Raw genomic sequence first — 23,285 nt, forward strand, 5'->3', positions numbered from 1 at the left:
GTATTGGATGGCAGCGTGGAGGGTAAAAATCGTAGAGGGATACCAAGAGATGAATACACTATGCAGATTCAGAAGGCTGTAGGCTGCAGTAGGTACTGGGAGAAGAAGCAGCTTGCACAGGATAGAAAAGCACGGAGAGCTGCATCAAACCAGTCTCAGGACTGAAGACCACAACAGCAACATATTCGTGCTCACAACACTCTAAAAGTGGAATGGGATTTTCACTCTGCAGCGAAGTGTGTGCTGATATGAAACTTCCTGGCAGATTAAAACTGTGTGCCGGACAGAGACTCGAACTCGGGACCTTTGCCTTTCGCGGCAGAAGTAAAGCTGTGAGGACGGGGCGTGAGTCGTGCTTGGGTAGCTCAGGTGGTAGAGCACTTGCCCGCGAAAGGCAAAGGTCCCGAGTTCAAGTCGGTCTGGCACACAGTTTTAATCTGCCAGGACGTTTCACTCTAAAGTGGTTGGTCAATTCATGTGAAAATTTGACACAACACTGAATGCAAATACTGGAGTGATTTTATATACATTTTCTCTAAATATATACAATACATAAATAAATATGTCAAACAATGGAAAATCCAGGGTGGAATGTAACAATATTATGAAAAGCAAAGTTGCTATTCACCATATAGCAGTGATGCTAAGTTGGAGATAGGCAGAACAAAAAGACCATCACAAAATAAGCTTTCGGCTAACAAGGCCTCTCTCAAAAATGGACAACAAACTCATGGAAACACAACTCACATGCACATGACCACGGTCTCTGACAGCTGAAGCCAGACTATGAGCAGCAGCAGCAGTGCATTATGGGAGAGGCAACCAGGTGGGGGTAAGTAGGAGGATGGGGTGGGGTGGGGAGGGGGAGGGATAGCAGGATAGGAATGGGATATGGTAAAGTGCCGCTGCTGGATAGCATGCGAGAACGAGGTGGAGAGACAGTGTGTAGTCGGAAGGTTAGACAGAGGGTGGGGGGGACAGAGGGAGTGGGATAACGGAAAAGGAGAGAAGTAAAAAGACTGGGTGTGTTGGTGGAATAGAGGGCTGTGTAGTGCTGGAGTTGGAAGAGGCTAGATAGGTGAGGACAATGACTAATGAAGATTGAGGCCAGGAGGGTCATATATTGCAGGGAGAACTGCACATGTGGGAACTTCCCCTGCAGTACATCCTACATTTCAGTAACCCTCGTGGCCTCAACCTTCATTAGTCATTGTCCTCACACATCTAACCCCTTCCCTGTTCCCATTCCAGCACTACACAGCCCTCTATTCCACCAATGCACACAGTCTTTTTCTTCTCTCATTTTCCCCTACCCTCCCCCCCTCTCTGCCCCCGCCCTCCTTCTAACCTTCAGACTGCACTTAGCAGCCCTATCCTCTTTCCACCTTGTTTCTGCACACTGTCCACTTTACCATGCCCCACCCCTATCCTGCTATCCCTTCCCCTCCCTGCCTCAGCTACCTCCTTACTCCCCCCTGGTTGTCCCTCCCATAATGCACTGCTGCTGCTGCTCGTAGGCTGGCTTCAGCTGTCAGAGACCGTGGTCATGTGTGTGTAAGTTGTGTTGCATGAGAGTGTCTGTTGTCCATTTTTGACACAGGCCTTGTTAGCTGAAAGCTTATTTTGTGACAGTCTTTTTGTTGTGCCAATCTGCGACTTAGCATCTCAGCTATAGGGTGAGTAGCAACTTTGCTTTTCATAATACTGATAAATATATATGTAATACATAAAGGAGAAACACTGTTACTGAAAAACTCAAAGTTCTTTACTGATTTAATTCTAATTTTTTACAGCACACTCTAATGAATATTCAGACTGTCATAGGCTATTTTATAATATATATAATATATATGTGATACATAAAGGGGTAACATTGTAACCAAAAATCATGAAACATTCTTGACAGATTTGCTCAAAATTTTACATGACACTCTAATGATCATACAAATAGACAGTATGCTAGACACACACACACACACACACAGGTATAAATATCATTCCAAAGAACATGGATTCTGTATTTTTTTAAACCACAATGTACAAGTTTTCTGTTAAAACTGACTGTGACAAAGAGAATACTCTGCTGTATAAATTTGTGGTTTTGTTTCCTTTGTTGCAGCCAGTTTTAGCTGCAATATTGGGGAATTTAAACCATAAGACAAATTGTTTCTCCCATATATATTGTTTCTCATTTTACATGTATACACAAAATGTGTTGTATTGTTTTCATCCTCACAGACAAATTTCACAGAAAAAAAAAAAAGGAAAGTTGTATTTCTGGCTTATTGGTTTGTGATTACGAACCTACTACAGAATCCGAATTTACATTAACAGCAACCAAGACTCAAGATCAGAGAGGGGGAGGGGAGGGGAGAGGAGATGCAAAATGAGATGGGAGGAGGTGATCAAAAGATAGAGCGGGAAGTATGAGGAACTGATCTAAGAGACAGGAGGAAAGAGAGGGACAGAGACAGGGGGAGAAGGAGATTAGGACGTATGTCCAATTCCCATACATTTTAGAGATGTGCACTTTCTCTTTTCTTTCTTTCCCATTTAATCAGACCGAACCACAGAAATGCATGGCCAGGTACAGTTAGTAAACATTTATAAATGTGAAAATCTAACATCATGAGGTTGTATGTACTCAATTTAAATGTCAAAATCTTTATCAACAGGTCAATGGATGATGAAATCAGCCATATCATATACTAGCTCTGCTGTAACTTCCATGCACCATTTTAAGGGGGCATTATCACCAACCAGCAATAATCAAAATGAAAGGCCATCGCCACACTGTGACCGAGAACAGTGTTGAAAACACAGTAGTGGAACACACTGCTGTGAACAACATGTTCAATTTCAATGGCTACTTCACAATCTGTGCCATCTGGATCCTCCCTCCAACACCAGCTCTTCTGAATTCTGTATGTGGGAACTGCCTTTGCAACGCATCCTTCAATTCCATAATCCTCATGGCCTGAATCTCCGCTATCCCATACTCATTAACATCCCTGCCCTTATGACCACCATTTCACTCACCCTGCATGTGTACCCTCCTCTGCACAGTCTACCTGTTTCTCTTTCACATTCCCAATGTCCATGTCACTGTGCACTACACACTAGTCCCTCTGCTTGTGCCACGAGGTCCGTCATCCTGTGTACCCACTGCCTGTCCCCACGCCTCAACCCTACCTCCCCCTCCATAGCTTTTTTGCACATGAACCATTCCACGTGACACCCTAGGTAAGCTGTGGTGCCGGCACAATATAGAAATGCAGGTGTATGTGTATTATGTTAGTTCTGAAAAAGAATTTATATGAAAGCTCATAGCCCATTCAGTCTTATGTTGTAAATGAGAACTCAACAGCTTAACTGAATAGTGAGATGTTCCCTTTATTCTTTCCATTATTTATGTTCCATCAAGGGCTTGACATTGGAATAAAAAGTTCAAACCAAAGGATGGTTTGAACACCACAATCCTCTTATCGCAAATGTTCCTTCCCTGTAGAATTAGTTTACCCTTACCTTCCTTTGTCCTTTGAACAGACTTACCCAGCCAGTTGCAACTCAACTCACATCGGCATTTTCATATTTATGGTAAGATTATATTCCACCAACCTTCTGCAATATAATACACTCACTTCTGATTTTTCATAAAGTTTCTTTTGGAAATATCCTGAACATCCTGCAGTTTAATAACAGTGAATTTGTTTTTCTCCATCACAGAGTACATACAAGCAAATGTCTCACTAAGCCAGAGGTATCTGAAGCATTCATTTGTCTGATTTCAAAGGCAACATCCTCGCTACTAAAACAAAGAGGATGACTTCCCTGTGAAAAAAGTAGCTGAAATCTGTTCTTCAACAGTCTATTTTAAAACCAGATTCCTAAGGTTTCTCTAATTGTTTCCTTTCTGTCTTTCTCATTGTCCATATCTCAAATCCATACAGAACAGTGCTACAAACACAGCTTTTCAGTAATCTTCTTCTGGTCTCAAGGGTTATCGATTTGGGTGTTAGCAATTCTTCTTTCCACTAGAAAATCCTTTTCTCTTATGCAGGCCTTTCTATTTTGCATATACATATTTAATTTATTCTATTTTAGAGAGATAAAAATTGTTATATCGTCAAATCTCTTGTGCAAGTTTACATTTAACCACCCAAAATGACCCCCTGTTGGGTAATCAATCACATTAGTTATCTTTTTGTTCAAACAGATATAACAGCACTCAACTAGCACACATTACATTTTGTTAAGCACCTAATTCAACTGCTGCTCTTTTTTGGCTGACATTGCTATGTCATCATTGAACTATTTCATGTTGATTTTCTCTCTCTGACAAATAACTCCTACACTGAGCTACCTATTTCCTTCTCACACCACCTCTTCAGTGCAAAAATTAAGAATCAATGATGACAATGAGAAACCCTTTCATAATTCTTGCCTCTTTTTATCATTCCATCAGTGCTCAATTACTTAAGAGATACCGAAATTATCATGAGAGGAGAGGTGTTGTCTGTAATATGAAATGCTTTCACTTATTTGAAGACAATGGGTAAAAAAATACAAATTATGTTGAAAACTTTAACAAAACACACCATAATGAGATATTAAACAGACATAAGCAATTCCGGATTTTTGTACTTACGGGTGTTCACTGGAAAAACTGTCAAATAAAAATGATGTACAGTTACGCAAAAAATACCAGAAAATAAATCAGTATGGTAAACAAAAGCTAAATCTACACAAGAAATGCAAGAAAACAAATTAATATAAACTGCATTAATGGCACGTGCCTAAAAACATACAGGAGTAAAAAACAATGTTAAGAATTCCCACTCCCTACACACACACACACACACACACACACACACACACACACACACAGTGAGAGAGAGGGAGGGAGAGGGGGGGAGTGAGAGTGAGAATATGTGTGTGTGTGTGTGTGTGTGTGTGTGTGTGTGTGTGTGTGTGTGTGTGCGCGAGAGAGAGAGAGAGAGAGAGAGAGAGAGAGAGAGAGAGAGAATTATTTACAGGTACATATGCATATGCATTTCTTTAAGTAAAGTACAGACCTGTTCGTTTGAAATCAGCACAGAGTTTCAAGCGTTTCCTTATGCTGCTTTCTGAATGTGATGGAAAAGCCTTTTTTATGTCATCCATTTTAATCCTACGAGGAACGTGTTCACTCTTCCAGAATAGTCTATAAATGAAAACCTGCACAGAACAGAAATAATTTGATGAAGTGATGCAATATTTTTGTAAAATCAAAAAGTTTTGATTTCAGCAGCAGTTTTTTAAGATTACTGACACTGACCTGTAAAAAGTCACGAACAAAATTGTTTGCTCTCTTTGAATTTGGTCCAGGAACTTCATAAAGTGGGCATTCTTGGCCAGCCACAAACACTGCATCAATTTCTCGTATATAATACTGTTGCCTGAAAATCAATAAGAGGGTGGGTGAACATTTTCAAGTTATCATAATCCTTAAATTTAATTACACAAAACAGTCCAGTACATTTCATAGATAAGTGCACAATCAGAATTAACAGCGTGTACAATACATTTGCTTTCCTTAGACTAAACAAATGTATATTTCTTACAATGAAAGGATGGTCAAATACTTCAAAATCACTGCAGATTGTACAAACTGCAGAAATGGATGATTTAGGGAAACAATAAAAGCAGAGCTGCCATAAACTTAAAAGTTAGTTTTAACACCACAGTGCTTTACTAGGTATGGTTTTACTAGAAGTGGCATTGCGTTGCCTTCCTGCAACATTTGAAGCAACTTACCCAGCCAATTATGGGAGGGAGGAGATATAGTTTAGTATGGCTTCTGAGCCACAGTGCTACTCAGTATTTTTCACATTACCAGTTCTTTGCTGGAGGTGGAAGTAATAATTATAAGTGACAGTTGGAAATCCTGGAACTGACAGGGAATTTAACGTGAGACAAAAAAACCTTAAACTTGGTGCCCAAGTAGGAACCTAAATCTACTCCTTCCATAAACATGAGTCCAATGTCTTAACCACTGCACTGTCTCTCTTGGTGGAGTCATTAATGCATTGCACTTATATTCAAGCAATGCAAGGGAGGAATGGGTTGTAAGATATAACACAGAACACACATTGGTACAAATGTGAATGAGTAACAACAATTTCTTGACGATGAGCTCAGGCTTACACATTAGAAGCAGAAATCTGGCTGAATCACATGTGCACTGAAGAACTGTTTCAAGGGTCAAATCTGTTGCACAAAGATGTGCTGAATAAACTTTAGTGTGCAATGCTGAATACAGGACTGCTGTCAACAGAGCAGCCAGCTGTTAGCAGTCACAGCACTTCTCTCACCATGTGGAGTATAGCATTTCATCAATGTTGGTGGGCTGCTTTTCCACCTTTCCTTTCCTTGAATGTCAAGTTTTTTAACTCACTTTACTTCCCGATATGGTCTCCTTTGAGGGATATACAATTGGTTCAGCTATTCTCCAGCTTTTTTATTCCACTAGAAAAACAGGTTCTGTAAAACTCTGCAAAATACTCATTGACTGCAACTACAGCTCCCCCATTTGATGTAAATTTCTCCCAGGAAGGCAAAGTTTTAATAGGGTGGATGAGGAAACAATTCATGCACTTTCGCCACTGTTGTTGCTGATGTGTACGATGGGGCATTATGCTGGTGAACGAGCACCTATTTGTGTGCAAACCTTGGTTGTTTTTCAGCAAATACAAGTTTCAAACAATCCAACAATGAAGCATAAGAGGGGTCCAGTTATGAGTCTGCCTTTTTCCAGAAATCTATGAGGAGTATTATTTGGAAATCCCGTGACCATCACCTTACCAGTTGACAAAGTGGTCTTTGTCTTGTTCGGTGCACTTTCACTAGCCTTGCCCATTGCTTTGAGATCTGTTTTGACTCTTGTGTGTAACAATGGACCTAGGTTTCATCAACAGTCACAAAACCGGGAAAACGGCTTGCGGACTGTACATCGCCAGACACTGTGTGAAATGTTGTGTCAGATGTGCTTTTGGTCTACTGTAAGCAATCGCTGCACCCACCTCGCACACAGCTTCTTCAGATCAAATTCTCTGTGCAAGATATTCTGCATTCGTTCAGTTGAGATGCCTACTGTATCAGTAATTTCACCAATTTTTATCTGGCAGTCTTGCATTATCATCTCATGGATTTTGTCAATAGTTTCCTTTGTGGTGACCTTGAATGGACGTCCAGAGTGCACTTTGTCTTTGGTGCTTGTCTGATCACGTTTTAATTCATTAATCCAAGAGTAAATGGTCTTCAATGATGGTGCAGTGTCTGTGTGAACTTCATCCAATTCTGTTTTGATTAGCGTGGCTGTCCAACCCTTCAAATGAAAATGTTCAATAACAGCACGAAACTCGGTTTTCTCCATTTTCAATTGCAGTCGACACAGTGACCAATTCAGATGGGTGTCAATAATGAACTGTACGCTACACATTTTTGAAATTCTTTATGTGATCCTTATCAACCATGAAGGTGCAACAAAAATGTTCCATTCTTCCATGGAAATTTACCAGACTTATGAAACCACCCTCATAAGAGTCATGAGATATTTTACCACTTCTATCTACCTACCTACAGGCGCGGGCATGCACGCACGCACGCACGCACACACACACACACACACACACACACACACACACAAAGGTGCGCGCGCAGTACTGTTGCTTTTCTCACTTGGTGTTGTTGGACTATACGTATTTCAGTGTCAGAGCTGCTACAGGAATAAGTACTACTGTCTTTGTAAAATATACAGGGTGTTACAAAAAGGTACGGCCAAATTTTCAGGAAACATTCCTCACACACAAATAAAGAAAAGATGTTATGTGGACATGTGTCCGGAAACACTTAATTTCCATGTTAGAGCTCATTTTAGTTTCCTCAGTATGTTCTTCCACCTACGCTCAATGGAGCACGTTATCATGATTTCATACGGGATACTCTACCTGTGCTGCTAGAACATGTGCCTTTACAAGTACGACACAACATGTGGTTCATGCACGATGGAGCTCCTGCACATTTCAGTCGAAGTGTTCGTACGCTTCTCAACAACAGATTCGGTGACCGATGGATTGGTAGAGGCGGACCAATTCCATGGCCTCCACGCTCTCCTGACCTCAACCCTCTTGACTTTCATTTATAGGGGCATTTGAAAGCTCTTGTCTACGCAACCCCAGTACCAAATGTAGAGACTCTTCGTACTCGTATTGTGGACGGCTGTGATACAATACGCCATTCTCCAGGGCTGCATCAGCGCATCAGGGATTCCATGCGACGGAGGGTGGATGCATGCATCCTCGCTAACGGAGGACATTTTAAACATTTCCTATAACAAAGTGTTTGAAGTCACGCTGGTACGTTCTGTTGCTGTGTGCCTCCATTCCATGATTAATGTGATTTGAAGAGAAGTAATAAAATGAGCTCTAACATGGAAAGTAAGCGTTTCCGGACACATGTCCACATAACATATTTTCTTTCTTTGTGTGTGAGGAATGTTTCCTGAAAGTTTGGAGGTACCTTTTTGTAACACCCTGTAGTACCATAGCAATCAAAGTACATCACTCAGCTTTAAAAAAAGTAAAATAAATCTGCATTTAGTCAATACAGCCACATTAATGCCCATTCTGGTAAGCCCAGTTACAACAATAACTCCTGTTTGGACAACGTTTCTATCCATTTAATCCCGAAACTACCTTCAGCTTTATACCACCTCTGCTAACCACAAGAAATTACACAAGTGTAAGAAACTGGAGATGTTTGTTAAATAGAACTCATCCTTCTGCTCCCCACATTGTTATTTTGACATCATTCCCCACTGTATATACGAAATATGAGACAAACAATCTGAACAGTGTACTGTAACAAAGTACCACAGCCTCAAAACCGTTATTGTGGTGTTTCTTCACTCTTTCCAGCACAGTACAGTAAAAAACAGCAGCTGTCTCTGGAATTTGTACTAATAGCCACACAGAAAGAAATAGAACAGCATCAACAGAGCTTGCAGATACAATTACCAATATCCACAATGGCAGCACTTTCTTCAAGCAAAAAGTTCACATGATATATTATTACTGAAGTCTGTCCTCTGGGACTGAAGTTTAGCTGGCAGAACAGCTTGTAACATGAAGCACCACCTGGTCCACATTTTCCATCGTCTTCTTACCATTATATGTTTGGATTCCCTTGGGATAGGGTGCTCATAATGGTGGCAACAATTTTGGCTGTGCTGTATGGACTTTTGGTTAAAGTCATTGGTACAGTTATGCACTTTTGACTTTGGTGCAACACAGACATTGTTAATCTTGGTAGTGGCTGACTATATTTATGACTTACTTACTGTTTGTGGTAGTACGGTAATAGGCATATGTGGGTATTCTTTAAATACTAGTTATACTCATGTTAAAAAAAAAATACCTTGAAGTACTAGAGAAAGGATGTTCATATTCACAAGACACGTCCATTAGTATGTTCTGCAAAAATGATTAGAACTTCAGTCACCTTGGTTCAGCAGGTCTCCTGTTGCCAAGTAGGCACAGGGTCAACCATGGGCCCTGACAATTTGTTCCATGCGCGATGGCATCAACATGTAAAAGGCGCAAATGGCGTCCTGTGGTCTAGCCATCCATGCTGCAGTCACCTGCTTCCTAAGTTCATCTGAGTGGTTCACACAGGGATACAGCACTGCACCCATTGTTTCACCATGCCCCACACATTTTCGATTGGCAACAAATCAAGTAGTCTGGATGGCCAGAGCAAAAGGCTGGAATCCTGTGACATCTTGGAGACACGTGTTTTGTAGCAACATGTGGTTGTGTATTGTCTTGCTGAAAAATGGCATCTGAGGTGCTGTGCAGAAAGGGTATGGTTACAGGTAGCAGGTTGTCATTCACATGTCACACTGGTGACAGTGCCCTGGACATGCTCCATCTGTGATTTGTGGTTGTACCCAATAGCACCCCACATCATAAGGCAATGAGTTGGCACTTGTGTCTTGTGCAAATGCAGTCACCGCGTAGCCACTCGACCTGTCCGCGGCAAACCTAAATGCGGCCATTATTTTCAAACAAACAGAACCTCAATTCATCCAAAAACACTATTTGATGCCATTCCTGTCCCCAGTGACATCGTTCCATACACCTTTGCCATCTAGCATGTTTCTGCACGTTTGACAAAGGTAGGTGGAGAAGTGGACAATACACACCTAACCTACACCGTAACAAACGGCAACAGTCTGTCACCCCTAGTAGTGTATGGTGTGTTACAGTGTTCCACTGTTGCACCAGAGCTGAGGAAGATGTAGATCTGCCCAATGTCACTCAGATCAGAAGTCAATCTTCTCAGGTGTGGTCTGGGTAGTGTGACCTGACCCATCTCTTCATGTTTTATGACCTTCTGTAAACCATTCTGCACACATTTGTTGCACTGCTAAACACTTTGTCCCACAATTACTCATAAAGGAAGATTGAAGTTTACATTGTGTCAATGATAAGTCATCAAAGATGAAGCATAGGCTTCAATGAGCAAGGATCAAAAAGGAAATCAGATAGAGCCACTCCGAAGGAATCATTCGAGCATTAGCTGTAATACATTTAGTGAAAATACAAAAAACGTAAATTAGGATGGCTGGAAGGGGCTGGGATTCGATTTCTCCCACAAGCAAGTCAGAGTATTGACAGTACTTTCATGCATGGTGATTGAGGCACCTTGATGAGAATTTTAGGCAAAGTTCTTCAGCTATAGTTTCATCTATGCTGCAGGACATGTTAGAGAATATGAAGGCATTAAATTACCCACCATAAACTGCTTCAAAATGAATATTACGGAAATTTTATTGTTAGCAATAGCAACACTGTTTATTCACATGAGTGCAAGCAGCACTAGTGGCATCACAATGTCGTTCAAAAACTGTGAGAGACCATCACATTGCAATGAAATGGGTATTGGACATTATTCATTGAATGAATTACTACTTTTTTTCTAATTTGAATTTTTGTTGACATTTAGATTTCAAACACAGGTTGATAAAGAAAAAGTGTGTTAAAAATTACAAAGAAACAAAAAGCATTTTCTATTATCTTCGAAAAAATATACGAAAGAAATTTTAAATCTTGACAACAAGATTATTAGTTTGTAATGATACTGTTCATTTAAGCTCTGCTCTCATCTCAATAATTTGGGGGAATGACGTGCTACTTTCGCCATGTCCTTAGTCACACACATAAGATTGTGACCACAGAAAATGTCAACTTATCCATCACACTAGAGTAACAGACAACAAAAATCCTACTCATAAAAAATAAGATATTATATTACTGATAAAACACACAAACATAATCATTCTATCTCTGTAAACTTATAGTACACAAGGGTAGTTGTCATCCTGGTCAGCATTTATGTTTACATTTTCTTATAAGTTATGAAACATGGGTAAAGAAGACAGCAAGAGGTACAGGCGTAATGTTTCTTCTCTTATGAAACTGGCAAACTTCCTTACACCAATTCATATCTCCAAATTGAGTATTAGTTTTTCCTGTGCAGATGAAGCTTACTGACTTAGAACAGCTTATTTTTATCTCTAATATAAGGTAAACATAGATTGCCACTCACTGTACAAATGACAGGTTAAGTTGCAGACAAACACACCAAAAAGACACTTACATGTTAGCTTTCGGCCAAAGCATCCATCAGTAAAGGAAACACGTCTCTCTCTCTCTCTCTCTCTCTCTCTCTCTCTCTCTCTCTCTCTCACTCCCTCCCTCCCCCCCCCCCTGCTGTGCATGTGCGTGCGTGCGTGTATGTATGTATGTGTGTGTGTGTGTGTGTGTGTGTGTGTTCACCTATTTCAAGAGAAGAGAAGAAGCGACTGCAAAATAGGAAGGAGGGAAAGGGTAGACCAGTAAGGAAATCTTCTGCAATCATAAAACGTTGCATCACATGTTCATACCTGGTTCGTATCACTAAGAAATCAGTCTCAGGCACTTTATGTTCATAAATTGGAGCCCGATACATGTTGTTTTCAACAGCCTGCAAGGACTGTCCAGGTGGTAACTGTCCTAAAAATGGTGATGTGTGGGCATATGCAATTTCACCATACCGATATTCTTGCGGCCCTTGATCTTTCCCAGCCTTTCGCTTGTAGTAGTTCTTCACTTTTGAGCACATTCCCACCTATTTGTCAACAAATAAAATGAATTGTAGGCCTATTGTAAAGGGGAACAAACATACATCTTATTTCTACTGTAATTACAGTTGGGCCATTAAACATACTAAAAAAAATTAATCAGTACTAACAGCAACAAATTAGACATACCTGATTGATGAGTGGAGGATGTTCTTCACAAAACTCAATAAGAACAAGATCACCATCACGACCAGTGAGATCCTCGGGAGTTCTCATGAAAAACACATCACCCCCACCAGAAGCAGCCCTTTCTTGTTCTCTTTGCTGAAATAAAGAAATATCACCATAAAATTACTGTTCACATTTCACGAAGGACACTAAAAAGTGTGTGTGGGGGGGGGGGGGGAGGGGGGGGGGACGCACCTGCAGGGTGGTGGCATTCTGTGTTACATCTAATTACCTCACTTCAGACAAATATGGCTGACAACTGCATCTTGCATAACTAAGCAATTCAGGTTTTGCCATTTCAAACATGAATGAAACATGAGTGAAAGCCTTAAGAATTTATGATGCAGTTTTTGGGAACCTTCTCTTCCCCATCCTACAGTTTTTCATTGGCTTTTTGGAATTTTAAAGAGAGAGAACTTCATTCAAAGATGAAGAAAGGCAGTAATGTAGGAAAACAGTCCCAGAAAGCCAATGGCAGTCTTTCAAGGACATCAGAGTGACAATATACAAATATGGTCTGGAGAGCTCTGCCAGAATTGAAATAATTTCAGAGTAAAGAAAACAACTCGCCAAACAGTGGAAGCATCAAGTCCTTAACAAGTGTACACAAAAGAATGAAACTTTCCTAGCTTCTGGACAAATCCTTTTTCGAGACAGAATACACACAAGTTGGCAGGAAGACGGGGTAAGGAGGGGTGTCATGTGTGGTTGATCTGGGGAGAAGAGCTTGAAGTGAGGCAGCAGTGGGCAAGACAGGAATACAAGATGAAGATGCAGCACATGCATGGGGACTGGGGACCTGGTGCATGTTGACAACGAAGTGTGGGAGTGTACTGAGATGAGGTGGCATAACAGAGGGAGGGGAGACTGTTCTTAAGAGGGTATGGGGGCAAGGAATCAGCAGAGGTGAAGTAGCAGTATAGGCTCGAAAAAGTATTCATCTTTAAGCTAGAAAGTTTTGTTCTTTTATGTATGCTTGCCAAGGACTCAATGCTTCCACTATTCAGTAAGCTGTTTCCTTTCCTCCTAGATTATTTTCAAAGCGTCAACATAGACTGCTTTGCTGGCTTTGCACAAAACACTGCATGGTTACCTTCGAGTTGGGAACTTTCATCTTCATGGGTGGTACATCACTCTCTGACATAGGAGTAATAGAGTGCTTGCATAAAGTTGGCTCAAAATTACTTCAGAACTGACAGTTCAGCAGGAGCACCTGGAAGAGCAGAGCACGGGTGCCTTGCCCCATACAGTATGCAGATATAATTTTACATTTCATTCAACTCGCCCAGACAGACATGGCATTAATGTGTTCCAGGACAGATGCATTATACTTTCACTTCAGTTTTGTTTACAGCAACAAATTATTAAGAAATTATACAGATAATTTACAAAAGTGCATTTTCTTATGATGTTACCAAATTTTCAACTTGTGGGAAACATTTTTGTTTTTAATTTAGGTGAACACATTATGCACACAAAATATTTAAAAAACATTACATTTTCATCTATTCCAAACCAGAACTCTCTCAGGGTTTCCTATCATGAGATAATTTCAGTCAAGTCTGACACACTATGGTCCAATTGCGCATCAATACTAAGTGGTCACCCACACCATTTTGTTATGACAGAAATATCTCTAGGTTTATAATGAACCTGTTATTAAGTTTTGTTACCTGCATTCTTATTTCTAACATAACAAAAAATAAGATTTACGCATGCTTATTGAGGTGAGAAAACATATCTTATATAGGCCAACTGGTATTGGGAGAAAGAATAAAAGTGCCACTAAAAATAATGTCCAAGTACTGCAGTAAAGTCAATGTAAACAGTAACATTTATTTTATGTGATGCAGACTGAACACCCGAGATGAACTAGGTTTGGAGATCGTTGCTGACAAAGTTTTCTTATTAAAATGTTAAAACTTAAGAAAATATTCTGTTATGTAGCCCAGCTACATACCACTACAGACTTTGCACTTCAAACACGCAACTGTACCCACTCGTCCATATGATTGGTGATGGAAATATCACTATTTAGTGAAGCAACTGTCTTCTCTGCTGAATGTTTCAAAACAGCTTGATACTGTCATGCTCTTTCTATGATGTTCTGTGTTTGTTTGACACCTTTTTTTTGGTCTTCTGTGTTGATGTTCCTAACAGTTTCTTTTGCAAGGGCTTCAACTGCAAAAATAGTAAATTCCACACAATGCAACTTTTAAATTGGGCCCCTATTAACTTTCCTGGGGTGAAATGGCAATGGTAGCCTAATGACTGTATGTCCATATGTTTTTTGAGAACTCATCAATTTCGTACATGGGAAACTGTGGCGCTTGCCTACCTGTTAACTCGTCAATTTTGGCGAATTTCATTTCTTATTGGGCCACTGACTCTTTTCCATTCAGTCTTTGTGCTTTTGATGTTTTATTTGTCTGTAGTGTTTCCTTTTCTTTGATTTTGTTTAGCTTGTACAGTTGCTGTTTTAGTTTTCTTGTGTTGTTTGGTAGCTGATGCATGGTTTGTCTGAGAGAGATTACAAGCTCCACCTTTTTAAGATTATAATTTATATCAAGGTTATGGCACTGAAGTCAAGTTCCCCTTTCACTTTGCCATAGTAGGGGCCTTGTCAAAAACAACTGAATGGCAAGGAGCATTGTCTACGATTGTTGACAAGTTTCCCAAATTTAGGAATAATGATTCTACAAGCCCCTTTCTAAATGTAACATGCCTCATTTCTTCATAATAATCTTCTTTGATTTGAAAAGCAGAAGACAATTTTGGAGGAAACCTTGTGAGGTGCCTGCATAAAGAAGAACAAGTCTGCTCTCCTTGCCAGAAGCCACTGCTATTGATCCTTTAGTTGTGTCGTCTGCCCAGTCATGCTTCACAACATGACCATAACACACCCAAATTTTCACACTGTTGTGGAGCCACGGTCACATAAAACTTTTTGAAAGATATAACTGCCATTTGATTGTACAATAGGTTTTATTCCACACTCTACATTTCAGCCTTAGCCCCCCAACCCTATGCTCCACTTTTTTCCCCATTTTGTATCATTAGACACTTGGTCCTTTATAACAATCATTGACACTTTTATGTAAAGAGTTTTAAATTGCAATTATGTTTGTGACCATTTATTTTATATAACTGAACAATTTTTAAACATGATTGTAATCATAACAATGTATACCTACTTATTTTATAGTTGTCAATGTATCAAACATTTTACTATATTGCAAATTGTACTTCTCTATATCTTTAATTATGATGGTGTAAGTCACGTTTTGACATGCACACTGGGAAGTTGTCTCTTCACGCAATATAATGTAAACACTGTCATCTTCTGCCCACTTCAAAGACAATGTAACCACCTTGTATAATAAAGAGTCACACTACCTGTTCCCATGACATACCATAGATCACTTGGTGCAAACTAGGATGCCTATATGGTGGTCTTTGACAATCGTTTCACTTATGTTTATATCAGTAGCTACTTAGACACCGTGTAGCAATGTTGGAAACATCTGATATGGTCATCTATTTCACTCCACAACCACATCAAGTGATGAAGTCATGCTACTTGCCAGTAAATTAGCCTGTTACAAAAATGTTCTCACATTTACTTTTGACAAAATTGGTTAATATAACCAAAGATACATATGTTGACAATGACTTGTGTTCTACTCAAGTCTAATGATTTTTTATATGTAAGTGATAGAACAAATAATACAGCCCATACATTAATTTAACTGCTTGCCTTGCTATTTTTCAGATACTTATGCTTTTATTGTGCTTAAATCTGCTGCAGTTGTAACACTTGATAATGGCCTATGGCTAAAATCATAGAGTATGAAGTACAGCCTACTGTAGAATCAAATGACATTTATACCTTTCAAAAAAACACCAAAGTTTATTCAAGTAACACCACTTCACTGCTACTCATGCCACAGATTTGCTTTTAAAATCAGCATCACCCTGCAGTTATAGGCTCCCTCTCCATCAAAGGCTTGTTGCCACAGAACAGTCCATAGTGAAATCCTAGGTTGTGAAAAACTGTGAAAAAAGGTGTGCACTTGCCTTGAAAAAGACCCGATTTCTCATGGGTGGCCAGTAACTTTTTGAGTCCAGAATGAGATTTTCACTCTGCAGCGTAGTGTGCGCTGATATGAAACTTCCTGGCAGATTAAAACTGTGTGCCAGACCGAGACTCAAACTCGAGACCTTTGCCTTTCACGGGCAAGTGCTCTACCAACTGAGCTACCCAAGCACGACTCACATCCCGTCCTCACAGCTTTACTTCTGCCAGTACCTCAAATTCTACATCAAGGCTGAGCAAATACCATTTCGCGAGCACAGGCGCTTGCAGATGCCCGCAAGGCCTGCCCGCAGCTCTCCCTGCCCTGCCAGCCAGTAGTACCCCCACCATCTACTCACCTAGCAATGCAGGTCACTGCACTGCGTGGAGTCCTCAGTCTATTTACTTCCAGTCATTTCTATTGTCTGTGTAGACTTCGCATTGGGTGTCTGTGATAAAATACAACTTGTGGGTGGAAAATGGCTGAAGAGGAGTTAAAATAATTGAAACAAAATTCCTTTGAACCCTTAAAAAACGAATCTCAGTGTTTCATTTGCTATGCAACATTGTCTTCACGGAAGAATACAATTTGAAGCGACATCATTAGCTGCTTCACAATAAGGATATAGTCGGTTTGAATAATGAAGAAAGAAAAGCAAAACTTATTGAACTGAAGCAGAAAAAGGAGAAAGACGTACGTATACTTGTATATAATTATGACATTGATTCTATTATTACTGTTATTAATAATATGCTATGTGCATTTTCTGTCACTTTCACCTTCACCTGTATGTATTTACAGACCGAAAACCTCATCATCCACAATGCTGCAGCGATTACAGTAAGCTATTGTGCAGCTCTTAAAATAGCGGAAACAGCACAGCCCTTCGGCGACGGAGAATTTGTGAAAGACTGTTTTGTTGCTGCCGCAACAATTTTGTATCCATCAAGTCTTCCTGTTTTTGAAATCGTTCCTCTTTCATAGAGAACAGTTTGCAGGTGCACTGAAGAAATGGCACATGATGGGATAGTTCAATTGAGAAACAGGATCAAAGATTTGGTTTTCTTTTCATTAGTGTTGGACAAAAGCACTGATGTATGTGATGTTGCTCAACTAGCAGTCTTTTTGTGGGGAGTTGATGCTCAGTTTAATGTGATTGACGAACTCCTCAATTTAGTGCCAGTGCATTACACAACAACAGCTGACGACATATTTTCATGCGTAGAACATATAACAGAGAAATACGAGATATGTTGGGTAATATTATAGCAGTGAAGTGTTGCAGTTTAGATGGAGGGCAGGAGAGAAGGTGCGCACCTTCTCTCCTGCCCTCCACCTAAACTGCAACACTTCACTGTCTGCAACTCCCACCATACTTTCCCTTCCCCTCCCTGCCCCGGCCTCCTCCTTACCCCCACCCAGTCGCTACTCCCATCATGCACTGGTGCTGCTGCTTTCAGTGGGGTTTCAGCTCTCTGAGACTGCAGATGTGTATGCAAGTTGTGTTTGCAGTGTGTGTGTGTGTGTGTGTGTGTGTGTGTGTGTGTGTGTGTGTGTGTGTGTGTGTGTGTGTGTACTGCTGACAAAGGCCTTAATGGCCGAAAGCTATAATTGTGTGAATCTTTTTGTTGTGCCTATCGCGACTCAGCATCTCCGCTATATGGTGAGTAGCAACTTACCTTCTCTGGTATTGTTACATTCCATTCTGGATTTTCCATTGTTTAATACTGGGAAATGAGAAAGATCTGGTTGGAAAGAAGGCTGTACAGGGTCAGTGAGTGTGTACAGGGACAATAGTAGTCATTATTGTTGTTTCACTAAATATGTCAGTAAATGTCTACCGAAGTTGGAGAGGTTATTCAGTTCTCTGATATAATGTGAGAGGTTATTCCACAGTGGGGTTCCTGCAACTGAAAAGAACTTCAAGAAAGTGGCTGAACGATGGAGTGACACTGAAAGAATTTTGTTCTGATGAGGAGATGTGTTTCTGCCCTGTTGTTCACACAAGAGCGTTAAGGTTGAGAAGGGATGAAGGGGGCACGTGTACATTGACAAGAGATTCGAAAAGATAGAGAGTATGGAAATCTCTGTGTTCGTCTGCACACAGCCAGGAGAGCTGTGCATATGATGGTGAAATATGATCAAAGAGTCAAACACCACAGATATATCAAATACAGGTATTCATAACTATTTCCAAGCACTGTGAGTTTACCTGAGAAAGACTTTGCAGGATAACATTGCTGTAAATCAATATTTGGAAGTATAGGTGTTCGTACATGTGTCTTTTCAGGTCCAGAGGTAAGAGCTTTTTATTTTTGTACGGCATGGAGAGATTCTGATGCCTTCTTGTGCATCGCAGTGATGTGCTCAGCCCAATTTAGATTTTCATCTATTATTACTCATAGACTCTTTTCTGAGGGAGAGAAGTTGATATCTGTCCCATTTAGGATTAAAGATGGCAGCATTCCCATTTCAGGCTAATGAACCTAGAATTTTATATCTGGCAATAATGCCAAAGCAAGATAGTTTCCAACATAATGAGTAAAATGTTATGCTACAACTGTTGTCAAGATGGCAACTGTATATTCTCATACCTACACCCATACCCTGTATGCCACTGTGAATTGCATGGCAGAGGGTACTTCCCACTATACTTTCTATTAAGGCTTCTTCCCATTCCATTTGCACATGGTACATGGAAAGAATGATTATTTATATGCCTCTGTACACCACGTACTTTGTTTAATCCTGTCTCTGTGTCCCTATGCGCAATACAAAGGGACTGCAGTGTGTTTGTAAATTTGTCATTTAACACTGGTTCTTAACCTTTATTCATTAATGAGACTTTGCTCATAACCTAATGGTTACTGTAACCATTTCATTTGTTAGTTGTCGCATACAAAGGTAAGAGTGAGGCAGCACCACTAGTACCCCTGCAGTCCCGATGACATTTTATCTCTCAGGACGAGTAGTGCTTCAAAATCTCAAATATTTCTTGATATTTGTCAGTCCACTCATATTTTTCCTTAGGATGCAACCTACTGCAACAAACTACATTTACACCGTATGTACTGATCTTGCAGTAAAGACAGATTTTCTCTAGCACCTGAGTTAGATGATAAGGCTATGTATGTGCTGATGTACACGTTATACAGGTGACCGAATGTGACACTAATGCATCCAGCACTGGTCTCAATAAGTCTTCTGGAGAGTTCATTGTACTGATTTGAGTCTTTATTCTTCAATGATGTAATAACTGATTCATTTTCCTCTTTGTTTGTTTCCTGTGTCTGCATATGGCATTAAATACTTTCATAACTAAGGTGAATGAGAAAGTGCTTCATTATCCACAGAAGAAATGTATCATACACCATTTGCCCCTGACAAAACTTTTACAACTTACCACACATTTTCAATTTTTTCGAGCATTATAAGTGGCGTGCACATAAGAAGGCAGTCACATGACGCATTCTGCGCAGAGAGAGATGGATAGTACTATGCAACATTATGAGTGTGTCCTATGTCTTTGACTCTTGCCTCACATTCCAGCCACTGCCTATGCTGGCAACAGGGAACGCTGGGGTAAGCATTAAATCAGACCACTATTTCTGCTTCTAACTCTCCCTAGTGAAATTTATATGCTTGAAAAACTACCTCTGTTACTTCTTAACATTATATTTGTCATGTTTGCCTTATGCCACCCATAATTAACACTACAGTGGTGAAGTAACCTCATCATACACCTAAACTAATGTTAAAGTAATGCTTAATGTCCTACATACAATTGTAGCTTTTGGCCATTAAGGCCTTTGTCAGCAGTAGACGCACATACACACACGCACACACACACAGTGAATGCTACAGGCTGAAGTGGCAGAATGAGCTACTGGTTGGAGTATCATGTGGTACACTACTACTTGACACTGTGTATCAACCACCATCTGCCACCTTATGCACATACTACTGTAATATGCTACGTTAGGCTGGCTGATGAAATTTTTTAACACTTTCCAGTACTATCTGTAATGAAATTCTGTAACTAGTCTATCACCGTCCATTCTTTCATACAGCTCCTATTCCCACCTAAACGATGTTCTAATGCCATCAGTTAACTCAAATTGGTCGCTTTTTGGCACTGCAATTACAATAGCTATTTTCAGTTAAAAAATTGCAATCAAACAAACTGATAAACTTTTATATTATATTTGTCATTCATGTACCATATACAGTGTGTAAGCAGTGGTGTAATAGCCCAGCCAATGAAGACCAAACAAGGTCAAATAATGGAAATAATTCATGTAGTTGCAAACTTTTGTACAATGGTAGGAGGGAGTGCCATGAACAACACACTAAAAATCCTGAACAATAGAGTGTCAGTGTGGGAGTGGAGGTGCATTCAAAAGTCATTTTTGTACATTTTTCCTGAATAACACAAAAACAGTGGCATCTAGTGATAATGTAACCCAGTGCAAAATTAAACTACACTGAATTCCTAATAAAGATCCTATTCACTCTTTTCTCTAGGACCAGTACTTTGCACGTAGAGAGCAAGAGAATACTGAAATTTCATGCAACACGCTTGAGCTGCAGCTTAGATGATTTTTGAAGATCAATTTGTGGTACTTTCTTGTCTTTATGGAACACAAGTGTCCTCTGCCAAACTGTTTGGCTCAACTTCCTACACACTATCGTTGTATGTTGTAAATAATTATCATTTATACCCTGTATGTGGACTTTTTGTACAGTGTGTCCTGGGGATCATAAGCAGATACATACATCTACCTTGGAATATTTCACAGGATTAACTTATACTGGGGTTTTAATGGCATAGCCCATAGTCCAACTTTTATGGCTTTGGTACCATGTTTTCTTGTTACAGGAATTTGTATCACTGATGAGCGGTTTTGGAATTCTAGTTTGCCAGCACAGCCCTCTTCAATGCCTGCCGGCATTTCTTCCATCCTGTAACCCAGTGCTGTTTTCCTTTGTTATTATTTTCTAATGCATTACTATATTCATGTCCGTCCTTCTTTCTCTTCCTTCCTGTGTTTCTCTTTTCACTTTACAAACCATTGTGCATGCTCTACTTATGAGCACACAACACATGTTTCAGCCACGCACACCACACGGCTACATGGCCATGCTGATTGTTGGTGCAGCATCTCATGTCCCACATTATTTCCACCGATATAATTAATCCTGTACCTTCAAATCAATCACTCTTCCAGTATCACTCTCGAGTATTTTCGTGTGTTATTTCCCATACCTTTCCTGTGCCACATGAACTTGTATCTCATCCTACCAACCCCTCCCCACCCCGAATCCTTCTCCTCTCTCTTCCAGGTTGCACTAATTAACGTCACCTAATCTAGTAACATCTGCTGTCCCCCTTCTTCATACACATCCACCTGAGGACTTGCAACCCAAGTTACAACCATTTTATACATTCTTCTTTTGTTCTCATTGTGTCTTCAGCCCAATTTCATTTGGTTTTCACCTTTCACTATCAGCCTATTCCCTCAAATTTCATCTTATTTCCCCTTACTTCATCCATTTCATCCTTTTCATGCTTTTTTAAATGTATTTTTGCGAATTTTTTCAGATGTAATTCTACACCATTGACATATTTTTATGCATTTCCATCTACCACCATGGATCCTAGTTTATTCTATCTGCGTCAATACAGAAAAGTTTCCTTATCCCTAGCCAGAATGCAGTCCCACATACTTTCCTGCATTGTTGCTTGGCTCATGGTATCCTCCCAAATGGCCTTACCATCAAATTAACCATCACTGGCTGCTACCCTTCCTTCCACAATGACTTCCATCTGTTCGGATTCTGTCAATTCTTAACCCTCGCCAATATAGTCCTGCAAAACCCATATCAATCTGGACCAAATGTCTTTGCAACATTTTCTCTCCAACTGCAAAATTCTCCTGCTACGCAATTCCAAATTCCTGGATCCCATAACACACATAACACACACTGAAACTCTTGTCCTCCAGGAACTAGACAATCATGCACAATGTCACCTCAAAAAACTCTCCAACCTGTTCACTTCCTACTCATACCTTGGACTACCACTATCCACCACCTCTACAACAGCCTCCAAACTGCCCCCACCGTAGCTGACAAACCCTGTCTTGCAGACCTACTACATTTACCCCACCCTCAAAAACTCCCTCCCACCACCATTCAGAATCCACAACCTTAACGGACCTGAAACACAGTCATGAACCTTTCCTCCAAAAGCCTTAGCCCCGCAGAAGTATCAGTCTTTTCCAAAAGCCTTACTTTTTGCCCCACTCCCAAATTCAATCATGCAGGACTTGGTGAAGACCTCTTCTTCTCACGGTCCCTACAGTGGAAACACTTTTTTGACCCCAACCCTACAAATCACACTCAACCGTAACCCAATGTTGAACCTCGCCTTACTCAGTTCGCTCCTCCAGCAAACCATGATCCACCTACCTCCACTGCCCCCAAATCACGCCCATTAACTTTCCACAATTTGTAACCTTGAACCTTGTCTCACCATCATTCCCCAAATCCCTCAACATGCAAACTAACCTTACATCCACAGAAAGAACCACAATCTACCACTTAAAAACTGATCTTGACCTTATAGTCCTACCTGTTGATAACAGCTCCACCACTGCTGTATTAAACTACAATGATTTTCTGGCCGAAGGACTCCACCAGCTGTCAGATTCATCCACCCATAAACCCTGCCACAGTGACCCCATCCCCGAAATCCAGCAGGATCACCTGTCTTTCCTCAAATCCTTAGGTCCATCCTAGAACCTCTTCCCAAAGTT

The 23,285-nt window shown here is 40.3% G+C and overlaps 1 protein-coding gene across 1 annotated transcript in view; it reads right to left on the reverse strand.

Moving 5' to 3' along the window:
* LOC126259441 (transcription initiation factor TFIID subunit 1) overlaps nucleotides 1-23,285 on the reverse strand; it is a 230,279-nt gene that overhangs the window by 113,622 nt on the left and 93,372 nt on the right. Inside the window, exons 9-12 of the mRNA XM_049956255.1 lie at nucleotides 12,353-12,487; nucleotides 11,987-12,210; nucleotides 5,318-5,438; nucleotides 5,076-5,217 (exon numbers count right to left, since the gene is read on the reverse strand). Coding sequence (XP_049812212.1) covers nucleotides 5,076-5,217; nucleotides 5,318-5,438; nucleotides 11,987-12,210; nucleotides 12,353-12,487 — 622 coding nt within the window. The remainder of the gene's footprint in view (nucleotides 1-5,075; nucleotides 5,218-5,317; nucleotides 5,439-11,986; nucleotides 12,211-12,352; nucleotides 12,488-23,285) is intronic.

Source organism: Schistocerca nitens, chromosome 5, assembly GCF_023898315.1.
Source record: "Schistocerca nitens isolate TAMUIC-IGC-003100 chromosome 5, iqSchNite1.1, whole genome shotgun sequence".
Lineage (NCBI taxonomy): Eukaryota > Metazoa > Arthropoda > Insecta > Orthoptera > Acrididae > Schistocerca > Schistocerca nitens.